The 18,241-nt window shown below is 41.9% G+C and overlaps 2 protein-coding genes across 2 annotated transcripts in view; one reads left to right on the top strand and one right to left on the bottom strand.

Moving 5' to 3' along the window:
• The window catches only part of LOC109146432, a 1,056,471-nt gene that overhangs the window by 657,656 nt on the left and 380,574 nt on the right, over positions 1 to 18,241 (bottom strand). The window lies entirely within an intron of this gene.
• Positions 1 to 18,241, top strand: part of GRIN3A (glutamate ionotropic receptor NMDA type subunit 3A) — a 67,893-nt gene that overhangs the window by 22,230 nt on the left and 27,422 nt on the right. Inside the window, exons 2-3 of the mRNA XM_039566857.1 lie at positions 3,072 to 3,676; positions 9,431 to 10,478. Of these exons, the coding sequence (XP_039422791.1) occupies positions 3,072 to 3,676; positions 9,431 to 10,478 (1,653 nt within the window). The remainder of the gene's footprint in view (positions 1 to 3,071; positions 3,677 to 9,430; positions 10,479 to 18,241) is intronic.

Raw genomic sequence — 18,241 nt, 5'->3', positions numbered from 1 at the left:
GGTCTCACACCGAGGAGCACTTTTACACACAGGCTCAGTCCAAGCCAGGTTATCCCAAATGAAGCCTCTGTTCAGGGAGGAGCAGTGTCTCGGCACAAGAATAGACTGTTGGACCACACTGACACATCCAGGTGTGCTGCACATAAGACAGAGATCACAGTGCTGGAGCTCCTGAGGATTAATCTTGTGGGTGTGGTTCTGTAGGAGAGTGCAGCCCTGAGAACTCCCAGTCAGATGGAAACTGCCTTCACCTGCATTGCTGAGTAAAATTATGTCCACTTTTCTGGCCCTGAGGCAGAGTTTCACCTTCTCTGCCCTGTGTGTTCTTGGTGCTACGCTTGCTCTGGACCCAGGATAATGCCCAGTGATCCTTGGGTGTGGATATTCATCAGTTCATAGTGTTTTAACACAGGAGGAACGGTGCTGTAGAGGAGCAGAAGCAGTCTTGCATTTGTGGAACTGCACATGTGCACTGGGTTTGGCATGAGGGCATGGAGGTCTTCAAAGATCTAAACCTGCTGGGTGAGGTGGAGAGCCAGTGCTCACAGTCTCATCCCTACTGGGATACTCCTACTCCTCAAATGTGCTGGGACCCTAACAGCCAGTGTAGGGTATGAGAGAACTTATTGTCAGGTGCCAAAACTGGTCCCAGGACAAACTAAGCAGTACAAATGCTCCAGGTTGGTTTTTTGTTTCCTGGGCTGTTTTATTCAACAGTATGGACACAGCTGTTATTGCAAATGTCTGTCACTATCTGGTTGTTTTTCTGCATCCAGTAGATCCCTGAGCCTATCCCATAATAGCCATAGTGCTATGCTTGGGATGTTTTCCTTCTGAAATACTGAAGGTGCTTGCTCCTCCTTGCACAGGTATGGTCAGGTTCTGTGCTGTCCTTTGTATGTTCCGTGTATAGTGAACAACTCATTTATTCTCACTCACATTAACACTCAAATTAACTAAAGCTTGCAGAGTTTTTCTGATGGGAGGTGGATTATAGTGTAAGAAATATTTGTACTTCTCCTTAATCTCGGACAAAGAGGATGAGGCAAATCCTTTCTACTCCCGTCTATTTGCAGTGAGAGAGAAACTGGAGTTAATTTACCTGATTATCTCATAACCTCAGGAAAAAAGTTCATTGTGATTCAGTTTGCAGGGACTAGTTTATTCAAACCAGCTTCCCAAACCCACTATGCACAGTGCTTTATTCCCCTCCTGAACTAATAATGCTTTTTAATTAGTAGGCAATGTTTTCTGGCCCAGAACTCAGAGATTCTGTACAGGTTAGCTCCTTGTGCACTGAGTAACTTGTCCTTTATCAAAGAGTCATCCCTCTTGTGTTTTGCTGGCAGTACACGATGTGCACTGATTGTGGACAGTGATCCGTTTAATGAGATTGTTCTTGTGTCTGGGTGAAAAAAAAAAAAGGGCCACAGGTACCAAACCCAAGAGATAGCAAAAAGAACTGAGAACATCTTTAATTACAGTATTCTTGTTATCAAGCTCTGAATTTAAACTATCTAGAAAACAGATGATGAGTTGATGTAACTGCAAGTTAACACAATGGGGGCTTGCTGCTTATAAATGGTGCATAGCTCTTCAGGGTTAGGGGTTGTTTTTTTGTAATTTCACCCCTTACATCTGTGTTGGAGAGCCCAGGGTTTTATTTAGTAAAACTAGTGTAAATTGGCCAATTAGCATATTATTTCGAATTCAGAATGACATTTCTAAGATCCATACAAACTGGAGTCTATTATTAGCAGTAAAGTACTTTTTAAACCAAAATGACATTTTCTATCGACTTTGAAAAGGTTTGGTCCCTCACATAATACACATTTACTACTGAGGATGTAAGAGAAGGATGAACAGACCTAAAGTGTTTAGTAATGTAATGGACAGAAAGATAAAATCCAGATACCTGTGTAGGGTAAGATACAGTTTCTGACATAAAGTCACAATGAAGCTCTCACAGACCAAAAGATGCAACAGAACAGGCATGAAATTTTTTGGACAGTGTCCTGGCTGGAATCGAATGCTGTTGCAAAGTGATATAACTTCTTTAGGAAAACTACAATGAAGACTTCAAGTTCTCAATTAATATCAAAAGTTGGAGTAGTATGTAATATGCTAGCTGAAAGCCTAGTAGAAACATTTTTGTAGGCAGACAATTATTTAACAGCAAAATTCCAGAAATTGCCTGGATTCTTTAATTTCTTTCCTTCCTTGTTAAAACTGTAAATAAAAATTTATTTTTAGGACCAGGGAAAGGAGAGGAACGAGAGTAAGAAAAAGAATGTGCAAATAATAAGAATTACTCACCTTAAGAGAACAGAGGAATTAGCCTCAAATCCTTCCTCCTTTTCTGGAAAAGATAAAGCCAAGGACAGTGGTGTTGGGAAACATAATGGGTTAAGTTCTGTAATAACATCAATGACATGGAAAAAATGAGTATGGAATGCTTATTTATCAAATATTTTCCAGCTCAGAAATCACAGTCTGCGTATCTTAGAGTCCTGTGCATTCAGTTACTTGTCCTGTTTTGTTGGCAGTACATGATGTGCCTTGATTGTAGACTGTGATCCATTTTATAAGGTTACTCATATGTCTGTGAAAAATCCCCCAGCTACACACACACAAAAAAAGAGCTATAATAAAAAGGACTGAGGCGTTTTCTTTATATTTTATTATTGTTTACCAAAGAACTTTTCAGCATCCTTTTGTAAATGGATGAACACGAGCAGTAAGGAAATACCTTCTCAAACCCCTGTTAGGGGTGCAGGGAAATATGTACTTGAGAGTGCTTAGAAATCCAAGAGGACAAATGGGTAGGAAGAAAAACATATTCTCAGAAACAGGCTCATTAATGACTGCTGCAGTTGAGTCAAACTAGCAGAGGAAGCCCATTAATCACAGTCCATTTAAGCTGGGTGTGTATAAATTTTCCTGTAGCTCACACAGTTCTATTGATTGGCAGGTGGTTACTTTGAACTAAAGGAATGTATAAAAATTAATCAGAGCCATTAGCTTGTGTCCAGTATATTTCTGAGCATTGTCTTTCATATTTTTAACCACAGAACCCTCTGCACCTGCAGATGAGTTTAGAAAACTCACTGAGTTCTGATGCTGACGTCACTTTCTCGATCCTTGCGATGAACAACTGGTACAATTTCAGCCTGATGCTATGCCAGGAGGAGTGGAACGTCACAGATTTTCTCTTCCTCACACAACAGAGCTCCAAGTTCCACCTGGGGTCCATTATAAACATCACAGCAAACCTCACTTCAACCAGTGACCTCCTGAACTACTTGCAGTTTTACCTGGAGAGCATCAAAGACACGACGTCGACCATGGTGATGTTTGGGTGTGACATGGAGAAAACGCGGAGGATTTTTGAGATAACCACGCAGTTTGGTGTGATGCCTCCAGAGCTTCACTGGATTATTGGGGATTCACAGAACGTGGAAGAGCTGAGGACAGAAGGTTTGCCCCTCGGTCTCATCGCCCACGGCAAGACAACTCAGGCAGTCTTCGAGCATTATGTGCAGGACGCCATGGAGCTGGTGGCCAGGGCTGTAGCAGCAGCCACCATGATCCAGCCTGAACTAGCTCTCATTCCAAGTACAATGAACTGCATGGACACGGATGAAAGGAATATCACTTCAGGCCAATATTTGTCAAAGTAAGTTTTACCTTTTTTTTTTTTTTCTTCCCCCTCAGGTGGTAATTGCTGTATTGCAAGCAAAATACTTTTCTTCCCCCTCCCACCATTCTCAGTGGGTTAGCTATCCCTCCCTCACAAACACCTTTGTTTCAGTGTTTCCTCCTGCTTCTTTACTTCTGGGCAGACAATGAAATTTTAACTTTGCCGCAGTGGGAGAGTAAGCCAGAACTCAGAGATTCTGGTAGAAGAAGACACTGTTCCACAGAAGTAGAGATCACATAGTAAACACAGGCTAGGTTACAGACTGTGCTCTGAAACTTGTATTTATATTTATTCACCTAAGGTAGGCTACTGTCAAATTCTCTTGAGATTTTGAGGTACCCGAGAGTGTACAAAACACAGAATATTTGCACTGTGAAAGCTCTTGGACAATATAAAGATGTGTAGTATCCCTTGCTAGTATGCTCCCATGGAAAAGAAAAAGATACACCTTCATCTCCTCAGAGGGCTTCTTCTGGTGAGAGCACAGAAAAGTACGAAGTGCTGTCTCTGCTGCATGTCACTATATAGAAGTTATTCCCAAAGCTGCTTGGGTGTTCATGTCTAGAAATATTATAGTTTTTAACATATGAGTGGAAAACTTGCATGGTTCTTTTTGAAAACAAGCAAAAACATCTTGGCTAACTACGTGAATTCATCACTTAATTTACATCCAGCAACAGTAGCATGTTCTCCCCCCAGAACATCTAGTTTTCAACTTAAAGATTATGTTGGATGGAATTACGATAAAAGGTCTTGAGCCTTTTGTATTTGGCTTTTTTTGAAAAACATAATTTTTCTCAGATATGGCTGCACAGTAATATATTAATGGCACTGCTCAAAACAAACATTTGAGACCCCAACATTTCCTTAGTCCACTCATCCATTCAGAGTCAAAAACTCTCTGTTTCCAGGGAGTGAAACAAGGCTTGGGAAGTAAACACTGGACCGACTCTCAGTACCCCCAGTGACTTGCGATGTTCATTTGCCTCATTATTCTGGATATTTAAACTAGATCATACCTGAAAAATAAAACTCAGTGGGAGGCTTCTTAAAGTAACAAGAGGACAGCAGCTTTATAATAGGCTTTTTGAGGTTTGAAGAACGGATAAAGAAAAAAGAAAACAAAAAAATGTATTCACTTAAATGTATTCATGAAAAATAATTCATCATCGTTGCTCTCTACAGAGAACCATTAGCTTTTGTTATATTTTGGGAGACAATATGCAACATCTGTGGAATTTCTTTTCCCTTCGTATTGGTAAAGATGTTGTGGAAATGAAAGAAAGGATCGTGTGCTTAGCCTTTTTTTTTCCTCTATACATTTGCTTGTGAACACTATTAAAGAGAAAATAACAGGTTAGAGAAACCCTTGTCCTGAATCAGTGCAGCTGTTTTTGCAGTGTATGAACAAGACAGATACCTGACGGCCAGAACTGATGTATTTGCGTCAGCAGCATAACTATTAACTCTGAGTGGTGCCATCAATTTCTCAGGTGTGACACACTGATGAGTGGCTTCACTGTGACCAGCCTGGCCCATCTCACCAGGTCTTCTAGGCTTTTTTAGCCTCCAAAGTTGAAACTTTTGTCTGGTGCATGTTTACTAATGAGTGCGTTTTTGTGTCTGAATGGGCCCATCTGTCTTGGTGTGAAGCCTTGGAGCTGCTGTGGGTGGGGATGGGGAAGGGGATGGAGAAGGGGATGATGGAGAAGGAGCAGTGCACAGACCTCCACTTTCCGCTCTCTGCAAAGCCCGGATAAACAATAGCCCCACTTGCTGGCACGGCTGGAGCTTCTGCTGCCAGCACTGATCTCATACCTTGGCTGTGCAGACATTTAAGTGCACCCAGGAGCAGAATAATGAGCCAGTGCGTGGCAGAGCATGCTTGTATCTGTGTGGATATGGCTATAGATGTACAACCCCCTGAGGATTATACTGTTGTAAGTCACTGTCCATCATTCCTCCTACAATGAGATTGATTCCCTCATCTATTCTTGCCTGCTCACGGGAACATCCTTGTTGATGGAACAAGGCATTAAAATTTCAAAGCCTCATCTTGTCTTATAGCTTTAATTAGTCTTACAGCTTTAGCTCAGCTTCTTGGGTAATTTCATCAGCCTGCTACTTCATAGATACATAAAATCACAGAATGGTTTGGGTTGGAAGGGACCTCAAACAAGATCTCATTCCACGTCCTGCCATGGGCAGAGACACCTTCCACTATCTCAGGTTGCTCCCAGCCCTGTCCAACCTGGCCTTCTACACTTCCAGGGATAGGGCAACCACAGCTTCTCTGGGCAACCTGTGCCAGGGCCTCACCACCCTCACAGGGGACAATTTATTCCCAGTATTCCCTCTAACCCTGCCCTCTGGCAGTTTGAAGCCATTTCCTCTTGTCCTGTCAGTAAGAAGTCCCTCTCCATCTCTGTTGGAGTCCCTTTAGGTACTACAAGGCTACCACAAAGTCTCCCCAGAACCTTCTCTTTTTCCTTGCCAATTCTAGTTCTTGCCTCCAGTAAGCTTCCCAAAAAGAGAGGTGGAATGACCTAACCATCAAACGTGAGAGAAAATAAAATAATTTCATTAAATTATTCTTAAATATACTACAAAGATGCCACTACTGGAGTGCGATAGTACTGCTAAAGATCTAAGGAGCAGTTCTTGCAACAAAGCACATGAGAAATAAATAAAGCTGAAATGAGCAAATGACACACTTTGGACTCATTGTTCAAACTGAAGTGACTCTGATAAAGCTTTGATGCAGTTATCACAGACTGTCAGTGTGAAAGTCAGCTCCCATTTATTGATGCAGCATCAAGAAAATTCATTCAGCTGTCAGACTTGAGGATCTGGCCCTTCACCTTCTGCAATTTGTGCAGGCTGTCTTTCCATACAGATCTGTCAATAGCCCCTCAGATACTGCCAGTGTGTCTGCACAATTACAAGTGCAATACCCAGCACTCGTAATTCCTGAAGATTCACACTGGAGATTCCTAACTTAAGAAGTGTAGTCACAGCCACTTATCTGTTTCCTAAAGTTACTGAGTAAAGGAGTTTTCACGTGAAGTCCCTGGCATGAGTTTCACTGGTGCTGCTCACAGCGCATGCAAATGCTCAGCAGCCGCAGCTGCTTGCGTATAAAACGAGGTGTTGTTAAAATGCTTCTCCAGCATGGCTCCCATCATTTATTTTGATTCATGTTCTGTCATTACAAAAAATACAGAACATGCAAATCAGCTGCAAAGGTAAGCCACTAACTCCATGAGGTGGTGAAGTCGTACATTTAAATGCTGCTGAATCTCTCTCAGGTACCTGCTCCTAACACAACCACAGGACAGGTACAGAGGGCCTGTTCTGCCCTCCTGGGCGTGCTTATTTCTACTGTGCGAGTCAGGGAACACCATGCATTAGTTCCACCAGTCTCATTCCACCTTCAGAAAATGAATCTAATTCATTATTCCATAACTTCAGTTACTCCCGGAGCACCTGCTTTGCAGCATTTTCATGCCCAGGCCATGCTGTATTAGCAACATGGGGCCAAATTCATGAGAACTTCACAGGATTATTCCACCTGAGAACTTGTCTCCCTCAGTTTTGGCATTTTTGTGAGCTGCTAACAGTCTTTTGCTGACAACTCCTAAAAAAATTTTCATGCAGGCCCATCTGCACATGTGGAATGGTTTTACTGTTGCTGTCACAGTGATGGCTTCAGCCTGTACACCCAGCAAGGCTTGTAAAGAAGTTGCACAATTTTTTACAGAGACTGAGGGAGATAAAAGTAAGAGAGAGATAAAACCCAAACAAGTTTATGGGCACATAAACCTTCCCTTAGTGCTAAAGATTGCCTGCTCCCATAAACTTTGTCTTGATAGTGTTTACATACACAAACAGGGAAGCTACACCATCAGATAGGAGGCATGGGTTAGGAGGGAAGGTGTGGGCAAACAGTGGCAGATACCGCTGCTTAGTGGAGCTGTGGTGTCCTCTAACACTGGACTAAATGGTAAAGGATTTAAAAAATGAAAAGTGCATTTATAGTTTGTATACATTTATATTTATAAACACCTATCTGCCTTCTTAGGCATGATTTCCAGACCCCGGCTAACATATGTACAGATCATCTGCTTCTGAGACTATTGTCTGTAGCATCTTTCTCCAAACTCAACCTACACAAAAGAGGCTGAAAAGAAGAACTGTGAAGCTGCCTCAGAGAAGGCTCACACACACAACCACACTCAAAACTAAAGCACATATTTTCATAAATTTACTTTTGCAAAGGGCAAAATTTGATATGACCTTGAGACTTAAACAGTCCAGAGTTTTAACTGTTGAAACCCCATCAAAAATTATCTGAAGTCATCAAGACAAAGGGTAGACACTGGACGGAAGTGTGCATGTACATACACTTGCAATTGATTTATCCTTTTCAAATCGATTTAGGGTTATTTTTTATCCTCTGTAACTATTGTCAAACAGTTAACTCTACTTAAAAGTTTATGTCTTCCTTATTGAGGCTGAAATGACAGCCTTTATACTTCTTCCAACACCTACTTTCGTCCAATTCTCAGGGATAATGTGAAGTACTACATTCTGCTACAACAGCTAAATAGTCTGTCTTCTGAATGCCTCTTACTGAAAAAAAAATGCACATGAGTTGCCTTGCACCGTATTAGTAGCAATTTAACTTGGTTGTTTCTAATGGAACCACTGTGGTAAGGCTTTGTGCAGCCCCTGCCAAATGCAGAGCAGCTTTGCTGTTAGCAGCGTGCAGTTCAGCTGGTCATGGTACTCACACTAAAAAGGATTTTGTGCTTCAAACACTTAATTCCTGCTGAGTTCCCAGCTCCTTTATCCCTGTTGTTTTTGCCTCCTTGATGATGGCTTGCCAGAAGCTGAAATTCAACATGTAGGGAGGACAATTGCTAGCGAACATTGCCTTCCAGTACAAAGGAGATACGCAACTTCATTGTCAATATCTGGAATAATAAAAGCCTAGAATTCTCAATGCAAATGTGCAGTGCAAAACTGGCACACTTCATGAGATCTGCTTCAATGGCAGAGTTGCACTTTCAAGAACATTGCTTTTGCACATTTTTTTTAAAAAAACTGCTTTTTGGATGTTTATTTTTGTAAGAATTAAAACTGACTGTCCTAGAGCAGCCATCTTTCACTTTCTTCCCTTGCTTTATTCTGAAGTGTCTAACAGTGATTTACCAATGCCAAATTTGCATTTTTGAATCCAGATTGGTTCACTTGAGAGTGCTTGAAAGCTGTTGACAGCGCTTCAGTAGCCCCTCTTATGTAAGCTAGATCTTACTGAGATTATAGCATTTTTCTTGGAAGGACATTTCATACATAATTTCCACTCTTCCATTTTCATATATATTTTTATCTAGGAAAGTGACAGCAGATCTGGTGAGTTCAGGTTAGAACTAACCTGTGTTTCATCAGTTTGTGAGGCAAAGGTAGCTGGGAAAATTACTGTTCTTGTATTCATTTTTTCTAGTAAGTAAAAATATGTCTTTCCTGAGGAGTTTTCATGTGCATTAGATATGTGGGGGAGCATTCCCACGTAATTTAGTTGTAAATTATGTGGCTGGTTCATTGTGCCATAGGATCTATGTGTTATTAATGGTCCAGGTCTTCAATGACTTCCCCATCTACTCTCTTCAACATAAATTCATGGTTCAGCTGCCTGCTTCTGATTACCCTACTTTCTCCCTCCAACAGGTTTTTAGCCAACACAACTTTTGATGGTCTCAGTGGCCACATTAAGGTGAAGGGCTCCTCCATTGTCAGCTCAGAAAATAACTTCTTCATCTGGAATCTGCAGCATGACCCTGTTGGCAACCCAATGTGGACGCGCCTGGGGAGCTGGCAAGAAGGGAAGATCATCATGGACTATGGGATATGGCCAGAACAGGCACAGAGACATAAAAGTCGCATGCAACACCCCACCCGGCTGCACCTGAGGGTGGTGACACTGATTGAGCATCCCTTTGTCTTCACAAGGGACGTAGATGATGAAGGTCTTTGCCCAGCAGGGCAGCTGTGCCTGGACCCGCTGACCAATGATTCAGGTGTGCTGGACAACCTGTTTGAAACCCTCCAAGGGGTCAATGACACCGTTCCCATTGAGCTGAAGAAGTGCTGCTATGGCTACTGCATTGACCTGCTGGAGAAGCTGGCTGAGGATATGAATTTTGATTTTGACTTGTACATTGTTGGGGATGGAAAATACGGTGCCTGGAAGAACGGTCACTGGACAGGGCTGGTGGGAGACCTTCTTGCTGGTACAGCTCACATGGCAGTGACATCGTTCAGCATCAACACTGCCCGAAGCCAAGTGATTGATTTCACCAGCCCTTTCTTTTCCACCAGCTTGGGGATCCTGGTGAGGACCAAAGACACTGCAGCTCCTATTGGAGCCTTTATGTGGCCACTTCACTGGACTATGTGGCTGGGGATATTTGTTGCTCTTCACATCACAGCTATATTCCTCACCCTGTATGAGTGGAAAAGTCCTTTTGGAATGACCCCTAAGGGAAGGAACAGGAACAAAGTCTTCTCTTTTTCCTCTGCCCTCAATGTCTGCTATGCGATCCTGTTTGGAAGAACAGCTGCTATCAAACCCCCAAAGTGCTGGACTGGAAGGTTTTTAATGAATCTCTGGGCTATTTTCTGCTTGTTTTGTCTGTCAACCTACACAGCCAACCTAGCTGCTGTCATGGTAGGAGAGAAGATCTATGAAGAGCTTTCTGGAATACATGACCCAAAGGTAAAACGTGTCTTTTGTTATTTACTCGGCCTTTTCTTCTTTCCACTCAAAATTCACTGCTGCATAATTTATAGTTTCTAACAAAATCAGAAAGCAATCTCAGTGGAAAAAAAGTGGTTGCACTACAATTAGTTACCACCTGGTGGCATTTCAGGGGGAAAGTTCAGTGAGAGAGGCCCTTTAAACACCCACAGGAGTGTAGGGGGAAGGATTTCAAAGATTGAAGGTGAGGAAAAAGGAGAAGTATTGTGGTGTTGTCCACTGCAGAGAAGAAAAGTGGTTTCTACATGCAGATGAAGGGTTTGAGTTCAGTTCCAAGTTCCCTTTGACTGGAGTTGTTTAAATCAGTTGGATGATTCCGGTCATTCTGACATCTACTCAAACAAAACAACTGCACAGACCAAGACAAAACCTTTGATCCTCTCTAGGTAGGATTTTTCAAGCATTGGTCATAATGCTGCTGGCAAAGGTGTTTCTGGCAAAATTCCCCATGAATGCTAAATGAAACGTAGCAGAACTGAAATATTTTGGAAAATTCTGCCTTATACTTCAAAACAGTGGAATTCACTTTACAAGTAGTCAAGAATTTGATTTGCGGTGTTGTTTCTGCTAGCGAGCTGTCATGGGAGGAGATGAGCAGTGTTGTAGACAACCCATCTGCAAAGAGCTTGGACTTCCCAGAACTTCCTCCACCTGCTCTCTCCCCCTTCCCAAGGGGTCTTCAGTTGGGATTGGAGTCCAGTCCTTTTATAAGACTATTCTTAATTTACTTTCCACTATGTAGTGATCAGGAAAGCAGGGGGCAGAATGGCTTGTAGAGAGAATATAGGGCTGCAGGTGACACCAGAGCATCCTCTGCACCCAACAGTCACTCCAGGGGACACAGTGGCAACAGCAAATTTCCCTTGCTCCTATGGCACTTTCTGCAGTGAAGGTGTGATTTGTTACCCACAGTTTTGTACTCGTGACCTAACTGCTGATACAGAAACCATCCACCATGTGCTTGTCTCAAGGGGCTGAACTGATGGATTATTGTGCCACTGTAAAAAAGTAATTCTAATAACACAAGAATGGGGCATACACCTTGCTTTTTGTAAACTGTGTGAATAAATGGTACATTTGTCCCTCCAGACATCAAAGACCAAGCTCCATCTGTTACATTACTGAAACCTTGCAGTCAGACTAATGACCATTCAGTTTTGACTTTGTGAGTGCAGTGCCTGACTCACTCCCTGCAATGCTAACTAGATGGTTTCTACCAAAAATGTTTTAAACAAAGAGCAACAGTTTCTGTGGCTGACCTGAGGTGGCCTAAAATTGATTTATGGCTTAAAGCAAATTGCTTCTAATAATCTGCCATTCCCCTCCCAGCAAAAGATATCATAAATATTTCTTGAATATCTTCATCAATATAAGGCACAAAAGTCTGGGAATCAGTATATATGTTTTCTTCAAAGCATTCTGAAGAAGCAGATGAGAGCTTTCAGCTGAATTTCCCCAGTTCCAGGGATATTTGTTACATTGTTGTATGAAGGCACAATGTTGGTTTGAAAATGAGGTTCGTCCTCTACTCTTTGCACGGCCATCTCCTCATCCATCAAATCTAATTGCATCAGATTACATCCTATTTTTCAGCATTATTATTGTGACCACATGTGGAGTTTTTAAAACAGGTATTGGGAAATTCCTGCAGCTCCAAGGAAATTAAATTGTTCCAAAGCTGTGCTGTTAAAGATTCGTGCAGAACATTGAAGCATGTCAGGTGCTGCAGACACGGATCTGGGTCCTGAGCAGAAACACCAAAGACTCCTGGTTAGTAACCTCAGTGATTCCTTTAAATCACTGGGATTACTGGCCTTTCCTAGAAAAGCAGTTCCCTGTTTCATGGAATAAACCTAAGCTTCTGAGTAGTTACCAGTTCCCACTGTGGGAACAAGACAACATAGATTTTAGGGAAGAAGAAGAAGATTGCCTGCCATTACATGAGCTACAGAATAGTTCTGTGTATTTCATTCATGCATTTGCCTCCAAAGTGTCAGTCTGAAAGAGTAGTTGTAATAGAAAATGCACTGGCTTAACCTTTTTTTCACACAAAGCCTGAGCTGTGTCTATTCAAAGTTCTCTCTAAGAGTTAAAGCTTAGGTTTAGGAAATGTTTGGGGCACAACAGTCGCAGAATTACAGGCACAACTTTTTTAGTTAAGTTACTTGAAGCATTTTTTATGTCGCTAAAAGATGTTATGCTTGTGTTTTTCTTCCCAAATATGTTTACCTCTTTCTTTTCAGTGGTGGAGACTCATTTGAAAAAGAAGGCAGCAGGAGGGAGAAATAACCTTTTTAATTTAAATATGCTTTAAACATTCTTCTGCTGCTCTCGGTATGCATGTGCCCTTTGTACTGTGCTTTTGAAATTTATTTAAAAAACAAAGCCCAAAATAGAGGAGCAGACTTCTCGAGGTGATGTAAGGCATATAATTTCTTCAGGCTGTCAGCCATAAATGGCAAATCCCATCTGAGGTTGTGAACAGTCAGGAAGGACAGAATTAGAGCTATCTCAGTTGGACCTTTAAATGCACTAATGATATAGAAGAGAATATAGAAATATCATCAAGCTGCTGAAAGGAGGAACAGCCAGTGAGACAGGAACCAGAGCAGAAGGCAAGCAGTGAGAGGAAGGAGAATTAATTTACTGGAGTATGTCTTGAATTTGGGAAACTTGCTATGTATTTTCTGTGTGAGAATCTTAACCAGGGTAGGTCACTAAAGCCACAGTCATGCAGTGTCCATCAAAGCTGGCTGCCCCCTTTCCTAGGTCCCATTTCAGGTGACCTTTTACAACAGGAGGTACAACGGGAGCCAATAGGTTGTAGAGATATTGAAGCAATGTCCTGCCACCTTAAAATCTAATTCTTTTAAGAAAATTGGCAGTTTTGGGCCACAGTTGCCCCCTCCTCCCTCATTTTCTGACTGTACGGGTTTTAGACATCGTCTCTTGCCAGTGAAAACTGGCAAATACAGCTTTTGTGTCAACTGGAACATGGTCAGCCTCCTGTTTGAGGACAAGGGGGATAGCTACAGCATGAATGTTCTGGCTGCCCAGATGGAACATTCATCTGTGTCCTGAATCCCTCTTAAGAAGCTCTCTACAGTATGTGGCAAAGAAGTTTAAAAGTGTTTCTGCAGACAGAGGAGATGGAGAAAAAACATTGTATTTGTATAATTTCACCTGCTTTTATCGCTTCCCTCTGTGTCTGAATCACAGACGCTTATTTAAGTTTTTCTTCTAATGTCATCTTTCAGGATGCACAAAACTATTATAATATTTTTCTTTGTCAGAGTGCCTGGCAGACCAGATGCTCAACCAGAGCTGAGTTCTTTCTTTTATTCCTCCTCCAGGCATGCAGACCAGCAGCCTGCCTTGGGGCTGGTCTGATCACAGAATCACAGAATGTTTTGGGTTGGAAGAGATATTAAAAATAACCTTGTTGCACCCCCCTGCCATGGGCAGGGACACCCTCCGCCAGGTTGCTCAGTTATGTATAATTTACTCTTTGGTACAGCCACTCATAAGGCCTAGAAGTAAAACTTTTTACTCTGCAAAACAACTCATGGCAAATGGTTCTGCAGGATCTCCCCAGAGAGTGGGGTTTTTTTAGTGGCAAAGGGGACCTGAAAAAGAGATTTGGCTTCCAGGTTTTTCATTCAAGAATACATATTGGAGATGCACCATGAAGTCCTGAGTGTGTTGGGTAGTTCAGGTAATTTGAGGCAAAAGAATTCTGGAAGCCCATAGGGCAGAAGAAATATTTCAAACATGCCAAGATGGAAGCAGACAGCAGAAGCAGGAGAGGAGCTGGACAGATTTTCCATAAGGTAGTCCAACACCTGGCCTTTCTTTCTGCAAAAAGTGTTGTTCTTTCAACAATTTAATGAGCTTTTTGGACGCTTTCCGGCCGTTGTGCCTTTCGTGACAGCTGTCAGCTTTTCTTTTCCTTCTTTAGCACACGCTTGGGTAGCCATGCCTGTTCATTTACTCTGGTTATGTTTTTACTTCTCTGCATCACTTTACCTTCAAAAACAACCCTAGACAGTGGGAAAGTTCCTTTCCATGTTATATTTTAACATAAAATATTGAACCTATTTAGCTTCATTTAACAAAAAAGGGCTACTCCTGCGGATCCCATCACCAACAATTTCACTGCATTGTCTCTCCTAACTTCACACGCCTGCAGTGAAGATATATTATTTACACAGTCTACTATGCTTTTACAGCTACAGTTTGTACAGGTAGGCTGCTGTAAAGGCACTGGCTTCAGGATACCTAAACCATTCCCTGGAAGTGCCTCCTTCTCTCTGCCATGAATGATTGTGTTTCAAAACACCAAAAAAAAAAAAAAAAAAAAAAAAAAAAAAAAAAAAAAAAAAGTGCCCCAGAGAAGACATCGACAGTCACTCTGGCAAGTTCCACCCAGCAAGTCCTTTCAACATCCTTGGTGTGCAGTGGGATTAGTCCTCAGAAATCTCTGCTCTTCTCCTAGTTCAGTGTCTGAGGACTTGCTCTTATGAGCTGCCCACCTTTTTATTACAAAACTAAGCACTTTGAGTGATCCAGGCAAGGTATGTGTGAGGTTTTGTTACTCGGGAATTCAATGTGTACAACCACCCAGATATTTGTATCTAGATATGTAAAATGTGAGGGTGCAAGCTCTCATTTCTGATTTATGAGCATCTCAGTTAATTTAGAGGCCTTATGGCCCTTACTATATCAGTTGAATACTTTGTGTTCCTTGTATTAAAACTGTCCAGAAAAACAACTGGCAAGTAACTGCAGATGAGCCTTAGCAACACCAAATCACAGAAAAAGAAAGATCAAGCCACTCTGTAGGCCTTTTTCATCATTAAAGGCATGATTGAAATACTCCTGCTCTTAATGGTATTTTCCATTGAGTTCAGCAGTTTTTAGAGTGAGGCCTTAACTGTTGTGTGTTTATTGGTAAATTTTCTTCCTGAAAAAGGAATTTTTGTAGGAATTACATTAAAAGAAATTACTGCTGTGGTTTTTCACTGCAGCAGCCTGATATGAATCATTGTAAGGGGGGCCACTTGAACTGCTATGTGCTAAATAGATAATGAAGTAGCATTTATTTAAATATGCATTAAATGTATTAAGTTGTATAGCAAAAAAAAAGTAACAAACTCAGTGTAGTTTAAAGAAATCTTACTGCTGCCATAGGGTTTAGTATTTGTACAGGACTGCAGGGTTCTTTTTACAATTAAAAGAAGAAACTACAGAGACTTTGTTTCTGTGAAGGAAGTTACTGGGCACAGGAAGGTTGTGATTGACAAGATCACAGCCTGCTAATTAATACGTGGTGCTTTTCTGAGTATTAATGAGTCAGTGAAGGATTTGAACTCAAGAGGACTTTCAGTGTCACAGAGAGCAGAGTAAAAAACTCTCGGACAAAGACAAAATTGAGTATCAAGCTCCAGCCACAATAAAGAATTGCAGAGCTGTCTCATACAGGAATGAAAGGCACCTGCAATTTATGGAGATGAAATCTTTGCTTCTTTAGCTTCCCCGTCACTTCATTAAAGATTTCTTGCTAAAGCTGCAGCTTTGGAGGCTCAGAATCTGTCCAGCTCAGATCTGCATTGTTCTGATACCCATTTTATCAGAAAAATGCACTGCAGTGTTCTGCAAATCAAGTTTCCTTTCCCAATGAAACGTGCTTTTTTATGCCCTCTTGCCAACGTTTATCTTTCTATTATCTTTGCATATTAACCCTTACTGCTCAAGGTCTTCACCTACACACAATGTCTCACGCTGTTACCGACTGCCCTGGCCACTCCTCACCTCACCTTGTTGTTTGATCCAAAGAATTTAGGGGTAGGCGTGGAAGAGAGGAAGTCCTGCTGTCTTCATTCCATGTGGGGCAGGTTGTGAAGGTTGTTCTTCAAGCACCAGAAGGAATTAATGTGTTTTAGCATTTTCCCATCTATATGGTTGTCGTTTTCTTACTCTCAAGCTGCACAAACCTAAATACTAAGTGTCATAGCCTTTCTTAAAAAAAAGGAAAGTGAGCCCACCACCAGAAATAGCAACTGCATCATAGGTGGGGTTCAGACCCTTGCAAGAAATAATGCAAGTGGAGAATTACAGAAGAAGTTACTGAAGTAACTGGTGAAGAGTGGCAGAGAACAGTGAAGATGATGTTAGCACCTGACAGGTGGAAGGCCATCATGCAGCTGACTTGGCAGCATGGAGGGTGTCTATTATTGTTCACAAAAGTCACAGCAATTGTGATCCAGAGAGACCAGAATGCTACTGTGGCTCACCTTCCTGGAGACAGAAGTCCTGCACTGATCCAAGGGGCTTCAGGGATGACAAGGGTCCAAGCCCTCTGGAAGAAGCTGTGGTTTTCATTGAGTGCATTAGGATTTGACTGAATACCAGGTGAAGTCAAATATTAATGTCTGTACTTCACTGTGCAAGAGGCCCAAGTATCCAAATGTGGCCGTAATTTTTCATTTACACTTCATGCTTAACACATTCCTCACTGATTCCAAGACGGACAAATCCCTTTCTGTTTCCATGTTGGATCCATCAGTAACACAGGACTCCCTGTGATTTACCTTCATTTGATGCTCTTGAACCCAAAGCGAATAGCAAATAACATGTTGAAGAAATCATGTGCAGGTAGACAGTCCCACCACCTACAGCTGGAAACCTCTTCATCCTGGTGACTAATGACCCCTTTACAACACAAAGCTACTGTTTGCTCCTGGAAAGCACAGAGCACTATTCCTGCCTTACAGGTTTAGGGAGAGCATTATTTTTAGCCCTGGTACCCAGGGGGCAGTTGCCACATGGCCAGAGGGTGTGAGGACTGACCTTCAACCAGCAACAGCTGGAGCAGAAGAAATTTGTAAGAAAAAGGATTTTAAAGATGATGGTTTTGAAGGTGGGAGCACTACCTACACTTCAAGCTGCTGCTGCATGAGGTTTCCTCCCTGAGCCCTCAGAGGCTCGTAGAGATATGTGATAGCTTTTCATCCAGAGACCCAAGACTCGGGATGGAAGGATGAGAGAGAGTCTCTAATCAGAAATCCTCTGTATCTCTTTGGTAGCTTGAACATGTTCTCAGCCACACAGCTCTCCTTCCCTTGCATGTAATTTGAAAAGGATTTCACCTGCCTGACAGCAGCATTAGCCCTGTTTTACAGGGAGTAAGCAGAAGAACATGCTGGATGAAGTGATTCCATCTGGAACAGTTTTATGGCTGCTTTGTGCTGCTGAAGTGGAATTAGAAGCAGTGATCTGTGGACTTTTGGGAATAACATCCCTTCTTTCCCCTCAGTCTATCCATTTTTCCTACAATTATTTACACTTTCTACCTTACAGTTCTCATCTCTCCCAGAATAAATCACAGCTCAAAGATCCCTCTGTCCAGAAAACACTTAGAATGCTATTAAGAAACAGGGATAAACACACCTGCATGTTCAGAGTGCTCTTTTTATGGAGTTTTTTGCACTGCCTAGCAACTCAATCATCAGAGCAATCCTCAGAAATTAACCACAGATCTGAGTCCTCAGTCTCATCCCTGAGTTGAACAGCTTTTCCAACACACAAAGGAGCAGAACAAGTCTTAAGTTTAATTATTAGCACTCACACAGGGACCATCAACACAAAGGTTCATATTTTTGAGCAGATTCCTAAGTCACAGTTTCCTTTCACGTATTCCCTTGTTGCAATGAAGAGAATAA

Source organism: Corvus cornix, chromosome Z (genome assembly GCF_000738735.6).
Source record: "Corvus cornix cornix isolate S_Up_H32 chromosome Z, ASM73873v5, whole genome shotgun sequence".
Classification (NCBI taxonomy): domain Eukaryota; kingdom Metazoa; phylum Chordata; class Aves; order Passeriformes; family Corvidae; genus Corvus; species Corvus cornix.
Note: the sequence above shows the minus strand (reverse complement) of the source record. Positions and strands in the feature narration are given on the sequence as shown.